The 26172-nt window shown below is 41.0% G+C and overlaps 1 protein-coding gene across 1 annotated transcript in view; it reads left to right on the top strand.

The window, feature by feature from the left end:
• Nucleotides 1–22370, top strand: part of iglon5 (IgLON family member 5) — a 110972-nt gene extending 88602 nt beyond the window's left edge. Inside the window, exons 3-8 of the mRNA XM_006791718.2 lie at nt 2478–2710; nt 4386–4505; nt 10106–10237; nt 10464–10584; nt 11948–12099; nt 15484–22370. Coding sequence (XP_006791781.1) covers nt 2478–2710; nt 4386–4505; nt 10106–10237; nt 10464–10584; nt 11948–12099; nt 15484–15587 — 862 coding nt within the window. The 3' untranslated portion in view covers nt 15588–22370. The remainder of the gene's footprint in view (nt 1–2477; nt 2711–4385; nt 4506–10105; nt 10238–10463; nt 10585–11947; nt 12100–15483) is intronic.
• The last annotated feature ends 3802 nt before the right edge of the window (nt 22371–26172 follow it).

The following is a 26172-nucleotide window of genomic DNA, read 5'->3' as shown; positions in this document are numbered from 1 at the left end:
TGTAATGTTGGTTCTCTGAATGAGAGACTGTCCAGCCTCAGGCTGCTTGGAGACACATTCCGATTATACCTTTACTGGTTTCATGTCTGCAGAGCTGTTTTATACGTAAGCTGTGGGTCGTGGCCAGCCTAGCCGGAGTGTCTTAAAGAAGTATCAACTAGCCATGGCCTGGGGGGCGAGATAATTCACTGTACATATGGAATATGTAAGGAAGTGGAGAAATAGCCTCTCAATCAGAGAACCAAGGTTTCAAAGTAACCGAATGGTCCCAATGTTAATTAGAGGGTTTAAAAGCTTCGACAGTCTGGCTGTGAAGGCATGTTTAGTCTATGCCGGTCAGCAAATATCTGTCATACAAAAGACTAAAGAGCTTTATAAATAAACTACATTTTAATGTAAAATCACTTGTGCCCAAGTGGCACAAATACTTGTGTTATGCTTGAGACAATGCTGTTTTGTTGGCTTTGATGCGGGCCATTAAGATGAGGCGCATTTGATGCTATTATGGTGCTCATTTCCTCTGGGCTTGCAGTCCTCTAGCAACATCATCAGTGCAGAAGTGATTAATTTTAAAAATAGATTAATAGAGCGTTTGTACACAGATAATGAATTTTTATGATGTATTCTTTCTCAATTCAAGCACACAATGCACAAACAGAAAACTAAGCATAATCTAATCTTAATTATTTCTCTTCCTTTATTCCTCTACCTGCTAGGAACACGAACATTCGCACATGTCTTCTAGGGCATTTGTTAATAGTTTTCAGGTTTACCTGTTTTATGGGGGGTTTTCTATTATGGTGCTACTATTGCTGGCCTGGCAAGTGATCTAAGATTTACTTTAGTTAAAATTTACCCAGATCAAGTCAGTTAAACATAAAGACAACAGTTGAAGCTGGGTAAGGACATCTAGTGGCCAAGCCAGGAATTAAAGTCTCACCTTTGGCACCTTACACCTCTTCTGCACCATGCCTCAGACTTTCCGCCACTTTTACTCAAACATGCCAACAGGCTTACATCAAGACACACAAGAAGAGTGTGTGTTTTAGACTGTATTTAAAGTTTTCTTCCAGAGAAAAACAATGTAACTAAACTGTAACTAATAATTTACAACCGCTTTTTGTAGTAATGTGTTGCTAACAAGCTGTTTTATTTATTATACCATTAAATGTCAAAGAGTTTACAGACAAATCCAATAAAAGTACAAGTAAAAGAAGCCTGTCGTATTGAATGGAGAGACATAACAAATACAGTTACATAGCCTACGGTTACTGAATGGATTGATGAGTATGATAACGAGGTGACTCATAGGCTATAGCCTTGGCAGTCACAGTCTTTCCACCTAATTGAACAATCAACGCTCACTATCATTATGAAAACACCAGAAGAGGTACTATTTTAGGAGACTGTTGTTTCTTTTACTAAAACTCAAAGACTGAAGCACACATTCAGCTGTAATGTGCAGGCTGCTCTGGTGGCTCGTCGATGCTTAACACTGTACTAAAAGAGAGGATATGCCTAATATGGTCATCAGGGGCATAACTCTTTGAGCACATAAGTCCCACCCATCTCCTATTTGAACCGTTTGCAAGGGGCAGACAGTCCGAAGAAATGGGTCTGAAGGGAGGAGAACATGAGCTAAAACAACTCTGTTTACAAGGATGAAGTGAAGGGCAGCAGCCAGAGCAGATAAGTAAGGATCTGTTATAGTCCAGGATTAAACATGTGGAGCTTGAAATGAGCATGTGTTTTATATAGATAGATATAGATAGATATATGAGTGTGTGTGTGTTATTCGTAAATTTACCAGCTTTCACCTACACCAATGAAATATTTCAGCAGGTTTAAATATCTGGGATCAGCCATCCAAGGCAAGTGACAGTGGACAAGAGAGGTGAAGAAGAGAGTGCAGGCAAGGTGGAGTGGGTGGAGACAAATGTCTTGGTGATTTGTGACAGAAGGATAGCAGCAAAAGCAAAAGGTGAGGTTTACAAGCTGGTAGTCAGACCTGCTATGATGTATGGTTTGGAGACGGTGCCACTTACAAAAAGACAGGAGGCCAAGCTGGAGGTGGCAGAGCTGAAGATGTTTAAAATTTTTTGTTAAGCGTGATCAGGATGGACGGGGTTAGAAATGGGTACATCAAAAGGACAGCTTAGGTTGAGCAGTTTGGAAACAAAGCATCACAGAAGCAAGGCTGAGATGGTTTGGACATGTGCAGGGGAGAGATAGTGGACAGGACAAACAATCCTGAATATGGAGCTGCCAGACAGGAAAAAAAAGAGCACGACCACAGAGAAAGTTCGTGGATGTTTTGAAGGAGGACGTGAGGACTGCTGGTGTGACGGAAGAGGATGCTAGGGGTAGGGTGAGATGGAGAAGATTTGCTGTGGTGACCCCTAAAGAGAGCAGCCGAGAGAAGAAGAAGATATACTGTTTATATTACACTTGTTAATTACTTCCTGTTTTCCCCGCAGATGCCGTATTGACGAGGAGGTGACCCACAAGGCCTGGCTGAACCGCTCTAATATCCTTTTCACGGGGACAGATAAGTGGTCTCTGGATAGGCGTGTGACGCTGGTCAATAGCAACAACAGCGACTTCTCCATTCATATTGACAAGGTGCAAGTAACCGACGAGGGGCCCTACACCTGCACCTTCCAGGCCAATAACAAGCCGCGCATCGTTCATGTCTACCTCATTGTTCAAGGTCAGCAGCTGGGTTCAGTCAGAACAGGAATCTATTATAAGTGGCTGTTTATTGCATCCGGTACTCTTGGATAATTTCTCTAATATGTCCAGAGTGCAGATTTGATTGCCAGTGATGCCGCCAAAAAGTATATATTACACCCATGGTACTGTAAACTGCCCTGGATCTGATTAAAAAGTTTAATTAGGCTTTTTGCTATTCATCCAAACATAGTGCTGTCAAGAGGGTGTGATTGAAGTCTGATTTCCATGGAAGCAATTAAGATGGTTTCTATGGCAGTGTGTGTCAGCATTAGTTTTCTGTAAAATCATGATTGAATGTATACCTAAAATCTATGATAGACAACTTAGTCATTAATGTTTATCATGTCTTGGTGTTTAAGGTATTTATATTTATATGAATGTGAAATTACTCGTGTCTTCAAAGCTCAGCTGGCCTGTGTATGTGTGTGTGGCTACAGTGACGGAAGACTAGTGCAGTGACAGATGAGCCCATTTGTTATTTTCATATGGGCTGTTAAGATTACTTGTCTTTATAAACAGAAAGTTAGGCAGATCAGATGGATGAGCCTGTATGTTGAGTAGATGAGGTACACAGGAGGCTGTCCAAGTGCCTGACTAAATAACTGACAGTACTGGACCTCGACTGGAGCTCAGTCATCAAGTCAGCAGCTAAGTGAGTGAGTGTGTGACTGATCCTTAGTGACATGATGTATCGATGCAGGACTGCCTGGAGGATGGATCTAAGACCTTTTCCCCCTGCATGTGTCAGATTGTATGCATATTTTGGAGCTACGGAGTGCAAAATGTAGGCATACATCACCGGCAGATTGAGACCAAAAACTTTTAATAGGATATATTAGGTAAAAAATTACAGGGATAAAAACACGAGGTCTGGCTCAAAGCTCACAGGTGGCAGAGACAATGTCATCTGCTTTGCTGGAGATTTCTCATCACACTGCAGCCAAGTAACACTCTTGTCTGCAGGGTCCAAAGCTTGGCACAGATGACCATATATACCCAATTAAATGCTCAATTCCAAGTCGCCCACATTTCCCACCCTTGCTTGATAACACACAAAATAATTACACCCTCAAGTCAGTGTATCGAGCAGGAGCAGCTTTACCACCACTCCAATCTGTACTTTATTGCTGCAAGTATTCAGCTCCAGCAAGATAGAGAAAAGTATCTTCGGTAGATGTCTCACAAAAAAGCAATCTCAGAGCCAGGCTCATTAAAAACAATGATAATGGGCTATTTAAATTCAAGGGCCACCTCGTTATCAAACTAACTACATCCCCAACACTTTGAGTTGGGGCCAAAATGGTTTTCAGGGGTGGTCATACTCACTGAAACAGTATAAGTAAAAAAATTCCTCCAATACCACTTTTGCAAGTGCCCTTTCTTTTTCAAGACAAAACTAGAGTCAGTGTCAAGAGAGGAAAATGGTAATATCCATTTGCAGGAATTTAGGATTGCTGCAATGGAATGAAGGAAGAATATTGTTGCACAGTTCAGTAAACACTCAAGCATAGATCATTAATCAGCAGATTGTGTGTCTGTCTAAGCTGCAGAGATTTGCATCATATGTTAAACACCTTAATAGGATGTAAAGCTGTACCTTATCAATAATGTATTTCGAGGTCATATTTTAATGGTGCGATCCTGTTTTTCAGTGCCAGCCAGAATCGTCAACATCTCAAAAAATGTGTCAGTGAACGAGGGAGAGAATGTAAACCTCTATTGTCTGGCAGTCGGCCGGCCTGAGCCCACTGTCACCTGGAAAGAACAGAAATGTAAGCTACCCCTTCGTGCTTGCTTGCCTTAACATACAGAGATCTAATGTTCACAGCTTCACCTTTATCTCCCTGCCTTTACATTCATCCCTGACACTCATTCGCCTGTTAAAGCCTTTTTTTTTTCTCCCAGCCTATAAGCTTATCAGCATTCAGCTCATGTTCACGTCTTTATCCCTGGCTTCTGTGTCATCATTCTTAAACCCAGCTGTTTAGTTTGTCCCCATCTTAAATTCATACTCCCGCATTTCCCCATGTCCCAATGTTTTGTCCCAAATAACCACACATTATACGTAATTATCCCCACCGCGCCGCCTGTAATCATCAGCATCTGTCTTCATCCACCTTGTCAACCAGCATCGTGATGCCAACAGCCACTTTTGGCACCAAATCAGCTATTTTAAACCTCTTCTGGTGTGAGGAATTGAAGCTCGTTCAGGGTGGTCAGGAAGCGCATCTTGATAGATGAAGTCAGTCAGTCCATTTAATGTAATCAGCGCAGCATTATTCCATGTGAGCTCCCGTCTTCGTCATCGCCAATGTCCAAAGTCAAGCAAATAACCTATACGTGGTCTCTAGAGATTGAAGAGTTCATTTTTTGGTCTTTTACTTTTTTGCCATATTGCAATTTGTAGTTTCTGTCTCATCTGTTTGACACATAAAGAAAATTGCTATGTACTGAATATACCACTGTGCTATGACTCAGAGTTTCAGCTGTTTGTTTTCAGAGAAAAGGTTGGGATGTTAATTTATTTTCTTGCTGTTTCTGTTTTGTGGGATAAACTGGAAGCTTAAGAGCTCTGTGACAATGGGTGAATTATCAGAATTGAACTTTCTTGTTTATAATATCAGCATGTGTGCTAGACAGTTTCATAATATCCTTTGCAACTGACAGATAAGTATAATAGGAAGCTACGAAGCAATAAGGATCATTATTTTACAGTTCTTGATTTTTTATTGTTGGTTTCAGCACTTTTTTGCAGACTTTTTTTTCACACAACAGAATTGGCTAACTTGTAGCCTGAGTACAGCTGTAGCAACACAGATCAAATGCAGTAGCAAGCAGCAGTAATAAATAGGTCAGTGTGAACAACTACTGAACACGATGTAATTATAATGCCGATAAATGCACAACCTACTGTAGTGCTGCACTTACAGACAGCTTTGGGCTTACTCAGAGGCCTGTTCCTTCTCTCTTTCTGTTTGTGACTGGGTTATCATGCTGTGAACAGTATGTCCTTCGCTGTACAGTTAGTGCTTATGAACCTACACAGTACACTACAGTACCTCAGGGAGGGACAAACCCAGGAGTGATCACACACACCCACAGACACACAAAATATAGAGGAGAAAAGGAAAGCATGCATGAATGCACACCTGCAGCAAACACGCACACAACCTCACATCACAAACTCTGTGCAGTTGTCCTCTCTTGAAAGTCTACAGCATTTCTCCTCTCTCAGCAATAATCCTCCCTCTCTAACCACCCCACCAACTCAAACTGCTTCCCCACCCCCCTATAACCCCTCTGCTTGCAGAGAAAGAGATAGGGCCCACATTGCTATTCCGTAGGAGTCTCTGCAACCAAGCCATCAGTTGCAGAGGACCAGGGGTGGTAGAGAAAGGAGGGGGGGTCGAGCCCAAAGAAACAGCAAGAAGCTGCCGGCCATCTGTCCCCATTACTCAGAGACTGCATAGAGAAGCTGCAGGGAGGGGCGGTGAGAAGAGGAGTTGAAAGTTGAGCAGAAAATGCGTATGCAGTACACCAAGACGTGGTAGAATAGGAGGAGGAGAACCACCCGAAAGTTGAGGGGGATGAGGGGGATATGTCTTTGACCCCTTTGCGTCCTGTCTGCAGCTACCAGACTCCTTATTCACATACAGATAGTAATACCGCTCGGCGCTGTTATTTGCAGTCGCCGTCTCCTTCATCTTCACCAGTAGCACAGATACAATCTTTTGCACCCATTCACTCTCTCTGGCATCCATCAGTTGACCCACACAGAGGCATACAGGCATTTTGTCTTATCCAGTTAAATACACCAGCACAGCCCAGGCTTATCATTTGACGTACCATCCATTAAACCCCGCAGTAACACAGTCTTAGAATAGATGCTTATGGCTGTGGAAGGAAGGTGATATTCTTTTGGTGCCAACTAAAACTCTCGGACAGGATGATAAGTATAATGGTTGCGTATGCTTATAGAATATATAAATAGGTTAGTTACAGTTGATGGCGGTAGATTGGGCTTTGATATTTCTGGTAGGTGTTCTATGGGCTGGGATGCTAAACTCAACAGCAGTGCTATCATAATTAAAATATGGTTTGTTTGGCTCCAATTCAGTTTGAAGGCTGGCAACAGGAAGGCGGTAAGCAGAGGGAAACAAATCCAAATGGGCGACAGGCGTAAACAGTATATGGGCACAATAAAGGATAGATGACTAGATGATAGATGACTGTCAGATGACCTGTGTATGTTGGCAAGAACACTGAATACTGAGTACAATTTATCATGCACATGTAATTTGGGAATAAGGAGCATGTGTGCAGGTGGGTGGGGAAATTAGATAACTGGAAAGGAGGAAAGACGTCTGATGGCTTCCAGTCAACAGGTGGTCAAACAGTGTTCCCAGAAACACCTTTATTTTTTTCAACTGCGAAGTGTTTCCACTAAGCATATATGTCGAACACTGTGCTTTCATAAACAAATGTTTATGGATTTGTGTTAACGTGCAAGACTTGGACTGCGTTATATCTTGATTTAACAATCTGTTAATCTATTTCCTCAAATCATAATACTTTCCCAGCCATGAGCACATTTGTTCATTCTAAACACAGTAAAACTTTTAAAAATTGCTGCCAAATATTTAATGAGTCCCCCAAAAGACCTGGGAACTGTGAAATGTAGCAAATGTTAATAGGTTGTCCTTCGTTTTTACATCCCACGATCAAAAAGGAGCTTGAAAGTCCAGTACTGATCAAGCAACATTTCGCAGATCCGAAGTGCAGGAAAAAACATGGGAAAAACAATTTGAAGTGTTCTTGGGGAATTTTAGTCATATACGTGTAAAGCACTGGGGTGCACTGGCCTTGAAATTCTACTGTATCATTTAGATCAATTGACACACATTACAGCTGCTGTATGCTACCAGAATGACTGGTTTTATCATTTGATAGACTGCCCACCAATCTCTGTTTTAACCTCACATCAGACCACTCTGCCTTGACTGTAGTTTTTGTAATGGAAATGGATAAGAGGAGCCGAGAAATCAAGTGCCCTGGTAGTCTAGTCAAGCTCAAAGTGCTGCCGGGGAAATAGAGCACGGTTTCACTGTTGCGGGCCAGAACTCTTGATCCTTTTCCCCCCTCTTATTCACAAACCCTGTCTCTTCCAAGGTGCAATCCAACTATCTCTGGTGGTCAGGAGTCAGGCTCCTTCAAAAGCCATAAGTGGTTCATGGAGCTGTATTTTACAGACCATTGTGGGAGTGCCAAGGGCCCGCTCCGCTCAGATATGATCTCCCACCAAAGTGGAGAGAGGTGTGCAATGCAGGTCCAGAGATCTCAGGGGATGGAGAGGGAGGGGAATAAAGGGAGAGTGCAAGGACTGCTTTGCGATATTACATCATACATAGATGCTATGGATGAAAAGTCCATGAAAAAAACCTAATATTAAATAACCAACCTGACATCTGTCACTGTTTCTCTCGTTATGTTGCCATTTCTCTCCTTTTTTCTTTATCTGTACATCTCTGTATCTCTTTCAGTCTCTTACACGGTATCGCTGTCAAATTACCACACTCTGTGTCTGTAATTCTCAATTTATAACTCGATTGCTCTCAGGGTTTTTTTATTCTTTGCTTTGTCCTTTTGATTTCTTTCGTCACCTGTAACAGCCTCGTGTGTAATTTCTCCAGTGTTAGTTGTCTGATTCTATCTCTTCTCCTCCTTCCCTCTACGCTGCCACGGCTCCCTCCTCCTTGCAAAGCTGGGTGCTCTGCCTGCTTGACAGAGATGTCACAAGAGAGCAATATTTATTAGACTAATCGAATGAGTGAATAACATCTCACCCACCCCACCCCATCAACCACGGCTCACCCGGGTGGCACAAGCAGCCATCACGGCGGTTGTCGCTCGCTGCTCAGCCTCTGCTGCAGCAGCTGCAAATAATCGTCTCCAGCTCAGTAGCCGCACTAATAATCCTCCAGTATAATCTTCAATTAGAACCGCCACGCTAATCTCTGACAGGAATAATCGTGGCGTTTAGCGTCTTTTTTATGTGTGCGTGTTTGCGTTGGTGTTCCTCTCAAACGTACTCAGGAGCTGTTTGTGTGTTTGTTAAGGGAAGTAAAGGTCTGCTGATTGACAGTGGCTTGGTTTGTGTGTTTTGGGAACTGGGTGGGGGCTTTGAAAGGGGAAAGTGTGCAGCAATTTAAGAGCTGGATTTCCTTGTTAGTGGTGAGATTATATATTATGTCGTGTTCCACAGTCTGACTTCTTTAATGGGGTAAAGGCAAAAAAAAAAAAAAGGCCTAATGGTTTCGGAGGCTGCGAGACAGCTGGCTGCTGTGCTTACAGGAGGAGGGGGTGCACACTCGCTATCATTCTTCTTCTCCTTGCACTCTTTCTCCCTCGCTCTCTTTTCCACTGTCGAACCAATAACACCCACAGCATCCATTCCCTCACATGAAGGAGCAATAACTTGTAGCCTGTCCCCTCGACTCTCCTCTCTGAAGAGATTCTGTGGCTGTTTTGTCGCCCAAGGAAAAAGACTGAAAGTGTGAGACTGACTAATTTGTTTTTTTGTTCACCTGGGAGTTTGTCAACATCAAATAACCGCCAAATATTCTTGCTCGCCGCGTAATGTGGTGAATGAGCAGTCACCCCCCCCAGTGTGTCCAACGCTTAGAAAGCAAAGCTTACAATTTCCCCTGACACTATGAAAGTAGTAAAAGAGTCACTGCTGTCACATTGTGTTTACTTACTTTGCATGTGCAAAAACATCAACTGAAGAAATGAGCATTTGAACCAGGAGATAAAAATTGAATTATAATATTTTTTTTCATAATTATACACACCTTAATGCTCATAATAAGTATCATCATCCACTGTATTTAAGGTTTTTCTATAATCCAAATTAAGATTTCTAAATTGCGATAAACAATAAATCCATGAGGAAGTTGCCATTTGAGTATTGATAATAAAAGAATGGACATTCAGCTGTTCCTTTATTTGCCATGGGGTCAGATCTCACACCAGGTGCCCTTCCTGATACAGACCTCCCATTTATCCAAGCTTGGGCCGAGTGCTTGGTTTTGACCCCCTGAGGCTGTTTTTGTGTCTCATCTTGGTCTCAAACTGTGAGTCTTTCACATGTAGGGCGAATGTGTTAACCACAACTTAAGTAGTAACCAAGGTCAGCCCAACTTCTTGAAGATGTTCTTGAATAATGCATTATATGTTGTCATCTAATATGTGCATCTTGGCCTCTTAAATGACATTAGCCACAATAAGCCGTACCTCAGCTAAAAAAGCTTAAATCTGTTGCCTGCATCAACTTGCATATGATTTTTAGTGACCTTTGACTTCTACCTAATAGATGGGACGTTGCGTGAGGGAGAGTTCCTGGAGATCACAGAGATCACAAGGCAGCAGGCGCAGGACTACGAATGTATCACCAACAATGGTGTGGCCCCTCCAGACCAGCGTAAGGTCATAGTCACAGTCAACTGTAAGTATCCCACCTGTGCGCTGCACAAAATGAACTCCATGTCCATGTTTTTAATATATGTTAATGATTTCGATGCTTTATTATGTATACATTGTAAATTTGTTCTCTGCAGGTGCTTTTTAACCTTGTGGCTAGACCTGCCTTTTTGGTTGAAGTGAAGCTAAATGTATACACATTACTCATTCCAGTCTCTCAGTTGGTGTTTTCTCCTATCCTTCTCTACCAGACCCTCCCATGATCACAGACATGAAAAACATGCCAGCCCATTTGGGGAAGACAGCCATCTTGCGCTGTGAAGCCATGGCAGTCCCGCCAGCCTCCTTTGAGTGGTACAGGGATGATCATAGGTGAGAACACTTTCAATTTAGGTGCCAATTTGTCTGCTATGAAGCCTCCTGAATCTTTCAGTTATAACATTTGGTACTGTTCTACTTACACGGAATAGGCAGACTGGGCGAAGATCACGTATACGCTGGTTGAGGCAGGTGTACCTGTTTGAAGCCTGATATTTGCTCGCCAAATCAGCATTCCATTTAATATCACAGTGAATTACAGGTGCGCCCTGCTTATCAAGCTAGAAAGACATCGCTAGCGTTGGCTGCAAATGCCCGAGGGGAACTCCAGCTCTCATGCAGATTCAGTCATGTCCTGTTTCAAAACCTTAGCCCACACACGAGTGGGTAAACTCATGGTTGCTCATCTCCATCTTTTACATACGATCTACGATCCACACTTAAAATATCCTTTTTTATATATATATATACATGAGTTGAAGCTTTATAGAAAATGCTTTTCTATAAAAGTGGTTACGTTAAGCAAACAACTTGCAGGTGTCATTAACTCATGTTTTTGTTTTGTGACATTGAAAAGTAACAGTTTGTCTGGTTAGAGGGAGTAATTATAAGCCACAGCCAAACCACTGTTTTTTTTAACCATCTGTTGATAAACAGTAACAAAAAAAAAAACGCAATAATTAAAATGTGACTTGAGGATTATTAAAATCCATTCAGTGCGCAGCAGGTTAGAGAAGAGGGGGGAGAAAGAAAACAGATTTAGCCATTTAAAACTCAATAACGTATTCATCTTCTTTTGCATTTTTGTTTTAAAACCCCCAGAACAAGGAAACATTATTAAAATTTGGGTAATTTTGTGTCTTTATTCTCATAAGAGAATGGTTCGAATTGAACATTTTCAGACAGAGAATTCATTTTTCAGTCATTTAATGTAGATGTGGTTTTGGCTGCTGCTGATGTATCTAACCTCTGGCATTAGTATATATCTGAGATAATCATGTATATATCGCCATCTCCGGAGAAATATTAGCTTGTTGGCAACATATTTCCTCTATATTACAGACACATAAACTGCCCCTCCAAGTTTGTAAGAGGTCCCAGAGAGCGTAGAGGAGTCAGGGTGATTTGGCATCAGGCGAAGCACGACACAGAAGTACTTAGACAAGGCTTTGCTAGCCAGAGAGAGTTGTTAATAGAGTATAATAGGTCCCAATAGGAGGTATCAGTTATTTATGGGCTGAGACTACAAGGTGAGACAGAACATAGAGATGAGGGCTATTTTGCACGTTCGTCTCTCTCAAAAAAAAGTTTCTTGTTCACACTGACTCGAGTGCGATGTTATTTTCTGTCACCAATTTTCTTGTCTTTCCTTTCCACTTTCTCCCTTTGCTTTTGTTACTGCACAATGGCTACCCAGGCCGGTAGAGAGTGACAACACCCTAAGGATCAAAAATGAGAAGACACGCTCGCTGTTGCTATTCACCAATGTGACAGAGAAACATTTTGGCAACTACACCTGCTTTGCCTCAAACCGTCTGGGGGCTTCCAACGCCAGTATGCTGCTGTTTAGTAAGTTATCACACACGACTAACTAAATGCAGGGGCTTCGGCACACAGCAGGGTATATGTATGCAAAGCGATTTCAAAAATACACTTACGTTTGACATCAATCATCGTGCAAGACTTGAAACACGCATGACCCACTACCGCAAAATTATATGCAATGACATACTGTTTTTCCCTCTTCGCCCACTCTGTTTACGCTCTGCACACAGCACAGCATTTTCACAGCCTTTTCCTGCCTCCCTCTTCCCATTTTCGTTATTCTCCGCCCCATTAAAGCTTTGCTTGCGTATATTACCATCTCTCTTCCCCCAGTTCCTTCAAACTCTCCGTCTCTCGTCCGTACACATTCCCGTCTGCACGCACACACACAGACTGTCGCTCGACTCTGTCCCGTTACCCAAGAAGTTGTCATTTCTCTCGGAGCCCAATTCACATTAACCGTCCCCAATGAGCGATTTCCTACCCTTCCATTTCCCGACACCCCCCCACCCCCCCTTTGGTGCATTCAGCATTACCATCTTAAGTGAGTCCTTCATCTATCCCCTTTCTTCTTTCATTCCTGTGCCCATTATCTCGGCCAGTCTCCCTTCAATGACTCACTCCTCCGTCAGACCCATATATCTTCCTGCTCTCTTTTTCCACCACCGCTGCCACTTCTGTCAGCCTATCTCTCCATCATCTGTCCTTCTGCCTCCTTTTTCCTTCCTAATCTCCTCCTGCCATCATTAGAACACAACAAACTCCTTTCTGTTCTGGACCGGGCACAGAAAATCGCAGCATAATCGGATACCTTTGTGGCATTTCTATTCATACCCTGTCCCTCACTGTCATTGCCTTCCCTGACTTTCTTTCCCTGCTTTTATACAGATTGTTTCAGCATTTAAAGGTGCCACATGCAGCATTTTAACATCAACAACCACTATCACATCAAAATTGGCATATTATCATAATTACCCCCTACCAATGAGTCCATTACTGAGACCATTGGCAGTCTGTACTAGGTTTCACTTCACACTGATACTTTATAAGCCACCAGGTTAGATTTTTGAAACCTAGTAGACTACATAAAAGCACAAGAGTGGGTTAATTAAGGGTTCTTACAGTTGCCCATTCAAGCATTATGCAATGCCTTACTGCAAGTACCATATTCTTGATGGTATGCTGCGTTACATTGAATAAGCTGCTGTATTAACTTTTATTTTACTTTATTCATGACTGTTCCTAAACTCTTTTAATAAGGTTATGCTGTATCTATAGTGATTCAGGGTGTAAGCTCCATAGATCCATCTCTAAAATAGGACTACACATCCCATCTCAGGCCCACCTTATCATAAACAACACATGTGCCTAGCAGCACAGAGGCGATACCTGTGGATGGAATCTGACTAAATTATAAATCAAAACACACCCTGGAGGACCAACAACAGAACTCCTGCTTAGCCTGTCCCTGTACTATTAATCCAGTTTTAGGTTATCACTCCAGCATTTAATGGCTTTGCAACTTCAGATGAACCACTTTAACTTTCTTAAGTTTCACAATAGCCTTTTTTCCCCTTGCTTTTAACACACAGGTGTAAAAATGAATAATTTATCTGGGTCACACGTTGTGTGGGTTTCCAGCGCCAGCAGTGTTGCACTGTTTCGCTGTTTGACAGGCTAAATGGAGTGAAGCGTGATGAATGTTATTTACATTTAATATGTCAACCCTGAACATGCAAGCTTTTCATGGGTTGTAACTTGACACTGAGTATATTTGTGTTGCTAAATTAAGAAATGTAATCATTTAGACCTCATGGTGATTATTTGGATATGTCAAACTGGTAATATTAATAATTGCTAAATTTCATTCCAAATGCCCCTTTCATTATGAATGTTATGACATGTCAGAATCAGGCGAAACGTGCATCCATTTCTGGCTTCTCAGTGTCATTTGAATATATTAAATGCTGGTTACTTTCTTTTAAAATGAACCCACCCCTTATCCTTTTTTATAATTTACTAAATTATAGAAAATGCAGAAAAGGTTTAGTGATTTACTGAAACATGCAAATATAAATGTGAATACAGTATATAAGGCACGTACTAGATTGTTAGAGTAAAATTCTAACAACCTTGAAAGTCAGTATTTGGTAAAACCACCTTTACTTTTAAACACAGCCTGAATTCTCTTAAGCAAGTTTTTTTGTCATTTCTTTAAGTAGTCTTAAAGAACAGTTCTCCAGGCTTCTTGAAGGACATTCAAAGCTCTTCTTTGGATGTTGGCTGCGTTTTATTCCATTCTCTGTGAAAATTACCCTTCAGGAACGTCAAGGTCCACAACTGATAGTACTCAATTGTGTGTTTTCTATCCAGGTATTCTTTTACTCTTTTGCCAGTGTGTTTGGTATCATTGCCACGCTGAAAATCAGACGCTTTCAAGATGGATTGCATGTTTGCTCAAAATCTGATGGTACTTTTCAGTGTTCGTAATTCCATCAGCTTTCACAAGCTCTCCAACACCACTGGCTAACAGTGTGTTTTGAACTCACTTCCTGTGTAGATATTTCAACCAAACATTCTCTCAGTTTCTATGTCGAGTCTTTGTTGGATTTTTCCTAGTTCTTGAGGACATGGCTCTCAGTTACTGTTCAGTCACTTGCCCTTTTGTCCTCTACTTTTCCAGTTTCCTCAGATTTTTTAAGAACGCACTGCACACTATATCAAGATTTTACTTAATAGCTCTTTGTTAATCACCTTGTTAGTGCAAAAATACTATTTTATGTTGTCTAAAACTTTTTTTTATTGAACTACATAAAGAGGAACACATTATGCTTTATCAACAGGCTGCTACTAACAAAGTGCCTAAAGACACAGTTAGGCAGCTTTAGTTGTGCTTGAATGGTTCAGAGGTCAGTGCTCACAGGTGGCTTAACAAAAAAAAACCAACAAAAAAAACCATTCTCCTGAAAATGGCCAGGTAGGGGTCAGAGGGGTGGATAAAAACTTTTGCACAGTACTACATGCTGATTACCATTTCCCTACTAAGTACACAGTGATATCAAATGAGACCAAAAGCTCGGCTGTTTCATCACAAAAACAAATACACCCCCCCCCCCCCCCCCCACTCCCCCACCTTTTCCTAGCACTTAGAAAATAGGAAATGTAGTTCATATTTCAAGAAACACCATTTCCCTAATGTAAAACACATTGTTTACAGTAATTATGCCAGAGTATCAGAATTAATTCTGTTAATTAACTGTAATATGTTTAAAAATTTATACAGGCTCTCACAGAAATAGATGCCTCATTTCTACCGGTGGTTGTAGCGTTCTTTGTGTTTTTAACAATGCGTTTCCCCGCTGCCCCCCTGTCCTCCCCTCTCCTCTTCTTTCCATTCTCTCTGTCCAGGACCGGGGGCCCTACAGGGGCGAGGGACCGGTTTACACGCAGGGATAAGTGTCATCGTGTGCGTTTGGGTTTCCCTCTCTGCTGCTCTTCTGCTGAAGGTGTAATGATCAAACTCCACCTGGAAATGTCCCTGAGCACCCCACCTCTCCCTCCCCGCCCTCTCTCCCACTCAACGGAAGGAAAACGGAAATGAAATTCTTTAATTGCGAACCCATCACTGTGAACAAAAAGAATATGCATTATTCCAGGAGCCATTGAATCATTGCATCAAACACAAAACTCCCCCTATCACCTCACCCCACCCACCCAATCCCCCACCCCCACCCCCACCCAGCACCCTCAATTGAATTTTAAGGTCAGCTCACACTCATTATCTCTTTCTCTCACTCTTTCCCTCACACACGTACAGTCTTTCCTTTTGTTTCCCAGAATGCCTTGCAGATTTCTCTGACTTGGTACTTAGCCTCTTTGTTTTTCCCATTATTACCACTGGGCTGATGTTAATAGAGAGTGTATATTAAAGATAATTGTGTTAGTGATCAACAACAAAATAGATTATCTAACAAGCGGAAGACCATTTATGTAATATAATACATAGACTATTGACTGACCTACAATGTTTGCCTTATGGAAATTATACGTGAAATCACAATGTTACGGTGGATATTTAATGAAATTATATGATGATAATGATGCATTATGATATGGCACTGGCGGTCATGTGACCTTTTTAAAAATTGTCCAGTTGGTGGCCGTGTGAATTGTCACCCTTTGATCTCACACCTTACATACTCACACACACATACGCGTATGTTTTTTTTTTTTTTTTCGATTTTTAACTGTGTAGCAGATAAACTGCTATGAATGATGTCAAAATGTATTTTAAAAAAATGGCTGGGTGGTGATGGCGTCAGTCTTAACTACCCCTCTATGTAATTTGGGGAGTTTATATTAAGGTTTCGCATGTAGACTCGCTCACTACCCAAACCTTTTTAGCTACCCGACTACCCCTCTGTTCAGCGTGCTCTGTCTAGTCCCCCCTCGCATCGCTGTAGTGTTCTCTGCTCTATGTCTCCTCCTCCCTCCCTCCCTCCCTCCCTACGCTTCCCACCCAGTGTAAATATATGCAGTACAGAGGCCATGCTGGCGACTTCAAGTTGCCTCGGGAAGAACAACATCTCCCAGAAGCCTCGACTACGCTCCAGTGTTCTGAAGCAGCAAGAGACTGTCCACTGACAACAATATCTTCTGTTTCAAAAGCTGAGGCTCCATCCTCTTTGTCGCTTGTTGATAGCATGTACCGGTTAGAGATGTTCCTGTTGTGAGTCCATACTCCCTCTACACTCCCTTCCTTCCCTCCCTCCTCCCCTTCCTCTCCCTCCTTCCCTGCACTGTGTCTGTTTTTCTCTGCAAGGTTACCTGCTTTTACTTTTTTGGTGTTAATAATACTACAGATGATGACGATGATGATGTTAATAAGTATTTGAATAACTATGAATAGTAATTCCATGTGAGAAAAAAAAATGAACAAAATCGGATGGTGAAGAGTCGTGCGTGGGGAAAAAAAAGAGTTCTTTTGTACTTTACTCACACACATTGAACAAGTACAACGAAAAAACAAAACTACAAAAAAAAGGTGTAAAGTTTTCAAAGTGACGTGCTCTATTTTACCATGACAAGCTTTTTAAAGACACATTTGAAACACTCCGAGGGATCATTTCAACCAGCTCCAGAAGCTATGAATGATAATGTAATTTATAATTTGTAACAGTTTATGTATTTGACTCTTTTTGTCATGCTGTTAGCTGCATCTCACACACACATTTACTGCACATTCCTCCACTTATCATAGTGTGTCTTTCTCTGTTTTGACCAGCTAGATAAATGTCATCCTCTGGTCATGGCTGTAAGTCATTCCTAGTTCTGCCAGACCGCACTGAGATAAAGATGTAATTAGCCATTACCTGTGGCTGGCTAAGTGAAGGAGTCCGGGCTCCACCTGTCCTTCCTGCCACCCAGTTATGGCCCCTATAAATCAAACTCAGCTCTGCAACTGACAGGAATCCTCTTCAAGGACAACCTCACCTTGGTGCACCAGTACTCCATCCACTGTGTACCTGTGACATGCAGGCACGGGCACTACCAAACCCCCATGGCACAATTATCCAGCCACTTCCCCCACACGGCACAAACAGTGGGAGGAAGGCATATATTTCAATATGGCAGAGCCCTTTTCTCTCCTAAAGCACTGTTCCACTCACATGCAGAGACTATATGCAAATTTGCCATAACGAGCCTGAACATCTCCCTGGCTGAGCCCTGACTACACCGACATGAAAGAGGAATTACTCAATATTGAATCAAATGTCTGAATGTGTGTGTTTTTTTCTTTTATTTATTTGTTATTTTACTCAAATCTTTGGTTCAAGCCAGCAATAACCCCTAATTCTACTGTGCAAGAGATGTCAGTCATGGTTAAAGCTGTGGTGTAATATCTGAAAATCTACCATTAACAAGGTAAATCAAATAAGTCTGTTGTTGTACTTTTATTGTGTACAGTACTCTGAAATGATTGTGAAGCTCTGTTTAAATGGCCCTTATTCTAAAACATTACAATACATGTTGTTCTCAAAAGTCTTGCCCGCTCCAATGTACTTGGGTCGTCTGCGTGACAAAACGCCCGTTGTGCATGCATCTTGTTGCTTCATAAACAACGACGGGTTCCATTTCGAGCACAAGAGCAGGTCATTTGGTCAGTGTTTTTTATTTTTTCCTGTCTCCTGTCACTATCTACATGCCTCTTATGCTTTTGTTTTTAGTTTTATCACTTACCGTTTTTGTTCCATGTAAGCGTCCCGCTGGATTTTTCAGTGGCGTGTAACATCTCTATGTACATAATCTGTCCTTGATGAAGAAAAAAGAAAAACATAAAAAAAAAAAAAACAAAGAAACAGAAGAGAAAAAAAAGTGGATAAAAAATAACATACTGTCATGTTTCTCAGTGTGGGTTTGAAAAAGCACGTCAATATTTGTGTGTGGATGGATTTTGAAAAAAAAAAAAAAAAGAAAAAGAAAAACAAGCAAATAGTCTGTTTTGTTGAGGTCTGTGGGTAAAGGGTAAACGCGGGGAAAATCGGGGAATATCACCTGCCGTGGAGTGGGTTAAACTGAATGTGAGAATGTGTATAAAAACAAATCTGCAAAAGCACACAATTTCATGCCTCATGATGTATGCGCGGTGCTGTGCAAAGGTTTTAAGTGTTCTATTGATCATACAAATTTTAGTTATTAGAAATTACTAAAAAAAACAGTGAATATTTCACGAGACCACTGTGTGTTTTTAAGACCCATCAGCTCCTCTGCCAGTTCACGCTTTTTGCAGTGTTCTTAACATCAAATGAACTGTGGCCTGTGTGTCTGCTGTCGTTTTGTGTAACCTCATTGAAATGTGCAATCGGCGGGAGTCACAGCTTTTCTTACGGGATTTTCTCCGACTCTGGCTGCATCTGAAGCCATCCCGATTGGTATGTGATGGATAACAATCAGAACATCTAAAGCACATCTGTTAAAACCTTTGCACAGTACTGTAAACAAGTCACACTTGTAGTGCGACAGAAGGAGAGGGTGTTCGTAAGAACACAGCAGATCCCCTGGGTGCAACAATCTGAGGGTGGATGAGGAGGCTGTTGGGAGAGCACCCGGTCTCATGGACCAGTGGGAGGATAGCTTGACAATGTAAATCCAAAAGCTGAGAGCCAGAGGGAGATGGGATGACACTAACCAGACTGAGCTCTCCATTTAGGGAAAGAAGACAGACAAGCGCTCATATTGCATTTCCAAATATGAGAGCTGTGGTCTTTCCCGGGGGAAGGTGTACCACACTATTTATGGTTGCACTATGTAATATGAATAGAATTAACATAGCCTTCATCACAAACACAGCCTGGCCTACTTCAAGTGGATAAATAACACCCAACTGGGGTTCAATGAGTTTACAGTGATATAAACAAGACGTTTCCTGAGCCCCTAATTACATTCACTGCACCCTGATGAGAAACTGTTGATTGGCTCCTGTAGCTGAAGGTTGTGATAATCTGTTTACAGAATCTTTTTTTTTATTTAATGTGGCGCCATCAAACTGTTCTCACAAATCTGATCTCACAGAACTAGCATCTAGTGCCATTTTACAGTATATTATATAGTAGTGGTGTTTTTTTTTTCATCAGTTTTTTTTTACAGCGTTATAAATTTGTTTTAAGAGCAGGGGATTTTAAAATGACTTTGAAGTACATTTCAAAGCACTGTGCTGTTTGCTAAAAGGATTCAGGTAATTAAGCACCAAGCTGGGGTGTAAGGACAGATACTGCACATCACTCCTGAAATGTTGCAGTGAAATATTAAAATCATAATAGTACTTCAAGACTGAATAGTGAAATAAATGTTAGCCTAAATAAGGTGTGCAGGTACCTCTTTCTTTGTTTCAGCTGCAGCCTTTCTGCAAACACCCTCGCTACATAGCACAGATCCCAGACAGACTTTCAATTCAGAACGCAATGGTTAATCAATACATTCGACTGAATGGCTTTGGAATAGAGCAATTTCTCCATGGCTTGTCTTACCAGGTCCCCAGAAGCTGGATTGATCAAGTGTCTATAGACCAGCCTTAGAACAGAGAGCATAATTTATCATGCCTGATACAAGACACCCCTAATTGCACATTGATTTTAAGCCCTTCTCTGAAACTATTTGCGCAAGTTGTAATGTCAGCTCAGTAAACTATGTGTTCAGGGCTGCGGTTCAGATCTGGGGAATGAAGAATTAATCATTTGTTTTTCTTTTCATGTCTATCCAAGATGGTATTTGTTGTTTCTTTTTCCACCTAAAATACTGTAAACTGTAAAAAAGAAAAATGAGCCTTCCTACGCTGTACGTGTAATTTATTGGGTGCAGTAGTGCTGCTGTATTTTATTAGTAATGATGAGATATAACATGGAGATTTTGCAGTTGCCACTGTCAGCAGCCATATCTGGAGGCATATGTAATAATAATACACACTTATAAGGTGGCGTTGTGTGCAATACAATAATAAGACATTATGTGTGCTGTAATTTGATAATGTGACAAACTGACGGCATGACAACACTAGAGTCAGTGCACCAGAGGGATACGCTATACAGACTAACAATTATATATGAATGATTTTCATTGTGCTAAATCCCCTGCTCATGTCCTTTACTCCAAAGCACGCCGAATTCCAGTATATTATCCTAATTATCCATTGTTTACCAAATATCTACAGGCTCATTCAGTTCTCATGGGCAAAGTCAATGTTGCAAGTCTATTAGGGCCTAGTACTTTTCCATTAGCACAGCCAATAAATGCACTGGTATACAGCTTGGTACACAGGATTGGTAAGTGAAAGCATGAGATAGATAGATAGATAGATAGATAGATAGATAGATAGATAGATAGATAGATAGATAGATAGATAGATAGATAGATAGATAGATAGATAGATAGATAGATAGATTAGGTGTTTTGTTTATATTTTAAACCTCAGCTTGTGGCGAAGATGTTGGGCCACAGAGTGATCAGTTTGCCCTCTTCCTCTCTGTGGCCACAGATGGAGCCTTGTCAATCACTCACCTCTAAGAACTGGAGCGTCTGGCTAATTAACAGCATGCTACACTCCGCCAGCTGAGCAAAAGCAACATTCGCATGGACTGTGCAACACAATTGAGGCATCTCGCCCACCATGTCTCCCCTAGTCATTAAGTCGCCCACCTCCCATCTCCAGCATAGAAAGAGTCCCATTACTTGGCCTCTCTGAATTACCATCCCACGCCTGGCATTTTCCTTGTCAGTCAACCGAGGGGTAAATATTGGTTGTGGTGCTGAGAACTGACAGGGGAAACTTGGATTTCTTTCAGAAGTGACAGCACCAACTGGTGTTTTTGTACTGATTTATACTGCAGTTATGAAACAGAGGGGACGCCAGACTGTGGTGAAGTTACAGATGCACCATACACGAGCGTTTTGTGTAAGATGAGCTACAGGCTGGCATACGCGGCATGATATATTGTTGGCACTGGTCAAGTGCTATGTGCATCAAGAGGGAAATAACAGCGTTCAGACTGCAGGAACCTTCCCTGCAATGTAATCGGAAAGTGTCTCATTTAGAAAGTAATAACAACTTTTACCTGGAGAGTCCACCGTGTATAATTGCAGGAATGACCACACTTGGGTTAGTGTCAAAAAATGTGGAACCCATCTCGCCTTCTTTTTCTCTCTGCAGACTCTCAGTTTCTTTTAATCTTGCTTTCCTCATTTCTTTTTGTGTGGCGATAACCTCTAGAAATGCTCTCCCACCCCTCAGTGCTCCAGGTTTGCCCACTCTGCTGTTGTAGAAATAAATGGTGTGTGTGTGTGTGTGTGTGTGTGTGTATGTCAGTGTGCGTACCCAAGTGTCAGTGTTCAAGTGTGCATTGTGCTCCACGGTGAGCATGAGTAATTTAAGAGCCTTCGCGAGTAGTATGCAGCATGTCTGCATCTGTGTGTGTATACGTGCGTTCTCTTAGCTCCACAGGGCAGGTTGCTTGGTTCGTTCAGATTACACACCTGAATTACAAGTGTGTCTTACATTTTTCATGATCTTATCAATGTAAGCACACAAGACAGAATGAAAAGAACAAAACATTCGTCTTCCACCCTGACAGATGTTCAGTGCTGTGAAGCGATGATTATACTTCTTTTTGATTCGTTTACTTGCTGAAGTTGTCTTTTTTCTTTTCCCTTTCTTCTGCTTTTATTTATTTTTGTATTTCTTTCCTTCTATTTTTTTTTTTTTTCAAAATCCATGAAGTGGAGTTAAAAATGATATCAAGTGGAGGGAGATTAAAAAAAAAAAATAAAAATCATTTTTGTTTTTAACAGAACTTTTTGTGTGTGGTTTGTCGCCGGAAGCGGGGCTCTGTGTCGGCCCCTGTGGTTAGAAAGGAGGTGAGGTCAGACAAGTTTTGCTTCAGCTTGCTTTTTTTCTTCCTGCTGAGTACGAAGCATCTGTTTTTGTTGCGTTTGCAGGTTTGTCTCAGAGGCCTTTTTATTCGTTTGCTTGTTTGTTTTTAGTAAGCTATCTGAATATCTGGTTAGATGGGACACATTTTTCCGCAAATTATACAAATGTTATTAGTGAGTAATAACTTAATGGTCTGTAGCAATTATCAGCCATTAATATGGAAATTATGGCTGTCGCAGTGTGGTTGGAGGGAATTTCTATTTTGCAGCTACAAATTAGAGACTTATGCACAGGTGGAAACTCTTCACTTGTCCTCCCTTTGTCAATGACAATCATCTGAGGCTCTTATCTTCAATGTGAACGCAGCTTAACATATTCAGTAATGAATTATCAAAAAAAAAAAAAAATGATAATAGCGTTGGGGCTCTAATCTGTTCTAATTACTTTTCAAAAAGCAATATAAGCACCATTCCCTTTGATCTTTTCAGGGAGGAAAACCATCAAGTTGTCTTCGACATGTATCCAGTATGTTTTCATGTAACTCTATGCTTAAAAATGCATATATAGTTTCTGCTTAGTTTTTGTCAGTTTTTCAGTTGGTGAAGCCAGTATTAGAATTTAGAATTGGCAATCTAATACATTAAATAAGTCACTAACTAAGTATAAAGTGCATACATTATAGAAGTGACCTCATTCATCAACTGTAGGAGCTCAAAGGTGACACTTTGACTAATATGTTCAAGTTTTTACAATGTGCAGCGCAGCGTTGAGCATCACTGAGTAATAAACAGTTTCTCACCAACTTTCTGCCTTTCGAAGTCGCCGTCTGAGCTGGGCTGTCTAATTTGAAATTCAAATCATATCCATTGCAATTTCTGATGTTCCTTTACTTACGAAAAGCAAAGCAATGCTCCTTTAAGTTGCTGTAATGACGGTGTTTTTAGAGTTGACCCTCTAACATTTCGATTAGGTTAATTAAGTTTTAAGCAGGCCCTTTCCCCTCTGCTTGAACTTATATTTTGAACTCTCCCTTTTCCAGCTTTAATGATGATTATTTCACCTAGCATTACATGTTTCCTTCCCTCGGAGGACACAGATATGAATTCATTACACTGCTGCTCATTAGAGCACTGAGGAAATTCATTTTTATCAGCTACCGCACGAGGAAAAAGTCAAAAAACAAAATCAAAACAAGAGTAATAACACACATATTAGTGCGCTTCAAGCCCTCGACAAGAGGGGAAAATTTGTTGCATGACTGAAATCTCATGCTCGTTACCTTCACATGCAGGTTACAACGTGCTGTTGGATTTCTTTTCTTTATTTTCCCCTTCAATACTGACACACATATTTTAGAGAGCCGTGGAAATACTGTGTGAGAAACCTGTAGACTAACAATAGATTGCTTACCGTTGCACTTTCCTGTCAACGTGCAGACAAAGTGCCTGTTTGTTTGCCAAGACACTGACATATGTAGTTTTTCACCCCAGCAGTGTTTGAGATCAGGTTTGTGTTGAAGCATGACCTATTAATGAACTATCACCTCTAACCATAGAGTGCAAAACAAAACAAAAAAAAAAGAAAGCTGACACCATCAAATTTTAATGCTCACCGAGCCTTCAGACTTTAAGAGTGCCTGAGAAATAATTTCACCACTCAAGTTTAACAGGGAACAACAGCAGCATGGCGAAATGGCCTCAGCTGTGCTTTTTTCTTTTGCTGGCACACCAAGTACCAGGTCAGTCTGAACATGTGTCTGTTGTGTTAGAAAATGTGTTATTGTTATATCTTTTTATAGCTTCTTTATCCTGTTAGGCATGCACTTTCAGTTTTGTTCAACCATGAATATATTATAATTATTTACTTTTTAGACATTTTAACACCCATGACAGTGTTCATTAGTAATCTTCAATATTTTTGATGAGACATTATAATAATTGATTATAAAAGCTGCTACAAGCTTGAGAAATCCTTCCATCCTATGCATAAACCAATGCCCTGGATCCAGAAGAGCATTTAGAACTTAATTAATTTGCAATATTTTGTCAAGGACATCAAGTGGACGTCTCACAATTTCTAATATTTCAAGCTGATATGAGTTTATGAAGGTGTAGCTTGAAATGTCTGTCTTGCTTAGCTACTACTAGACTCCACTTCTAGCTCTCTTAATAACAAACAGACACAAGCAGCCAATCACAAAACCTTCCTGCCAAAAGTAATTAATATAAATAATGTGATAAAATTTTGTAGAGTAGGATTTTTGTGGTTGCCGATTTTTTTTACAACTCTACTGTTGAGTGTTTTACCGCTTATCTTATCGCTTGTATTTCATCATTAAACTTAATGATCGCTGCTCACACTTGGCTATATAAGCAGTTGCTACAAATAAATCTCTTCAAAGCTGGTGAGACCCTTTGTGTTTGAGTGTTTCTGCAGAAGTGTTTTTTTCTATTATCTTTTGGTTTTTCTCAGTGGAAGCCATTTAATAAGTTGCGTGCTATAAAAACTTCACTAAACTAAGTAAAGTCACTCCTCCGTTTGTTTGAGCTTTATGTCTGATCTTCTCTGTCTGGCATATCTCACTCCCAGCTGTCACCCAGGCATACTAAACACACATTTTAAAGTATTTGTAGTTGACCCAGAGGTCTGATCTGCACTTTTTAAAAAGTTGCTTGTATGACACATTGTATTAATGGCTCTGTCTTTAGCCTTGACAGCGACCCCGGAGGGACTGAGGGTTAGGCAGCATCCTCCATCCCTCAGTGTGATGCGGGGTGAGACGGCAACTCTGTCCTGTCATTTCAAAGTTGAATCCCTAAAGTATGGAGTTCAGTGGTTCAAGTCGGAACAGCAGCTCATCTCAAACTCATCCAGGCAAATCGTTGTGGCGAAGAATCAAACTTCCTCCTTGGTGATCACTAACACTACAATTCAGGATGCTGGGTGGTATTACTGCGAGGTGAACGTCCTGAAGAAGGACCCAGAATGGGGCAACGGCACCAAGCTGGTCGTCTTGGGTAAGAAACAAATCGGTGGTTTCAGAAATGAACATGCCCACAATTTATTAGGACCGCTCCGCCCGGGTGATGTTGCCATGCTGGTAATTATGTCTCATTTGTATCTTTTGTACACTGGAGCCACGACGTTCAGTACGAGGCAGCTCGATACAAGCACCGGCAAAAAACATGTATCACCATAAAACGAACGTAAGGGCTCAATCTTATAATCTATAAAAATTCAAGTCATGTGAAATTCCCTCAGAGTTCATCTTTTTGCCTGAGCAGTTTCATGACAGATCTAGAAATAATCACCCCGGCACCATACGCAGTGCCTTGTATCGATCTTGCCCAGGGAATTGAAACTCCCCAGAAAACAAGGCAGGGAGGGATAAATTATTATGTGGAAATCCTTCATGCGGAAGAAAGCTTCCTTTTGATATTCCCTGATTGCAATGCTGGCTCCACCGAATAAAAATGGATACTGCATCTTTTTTCATTTTCATTTTGCATCTTTTTTCATTTTCATTTAATTTCTCATGCAAGATTTATTCTGCCGATTTGAATAATTTTTTTTAATCCGAGTGTTATTGATATGTCTACTTGTTGTTAGTAATCTACGCAACATTGCTTTCAAATTATATACAGTTCAAACTGCAATACTGGACATCAGTAGTA

Source organism: Neolamprologus brichardi, chromosome 11 (genome assembly GCF_056152115.1).
Source record: "Neolamprologus brichardi isolate AB-2024 chromosome 11, ASM5615211v1, whole genome shotgun sequence".
In the NCBI taxonomy this organism is placed as follows: Eukaryota; Metazoa; Chordata; class Actinopteri; order Cichliformes; family Cichlidae; genus Neolamprologus; species Neolamprologus brichardi.
This window is presented reverse-complemented; position numbering and strand designations above follow the sequence as displayed.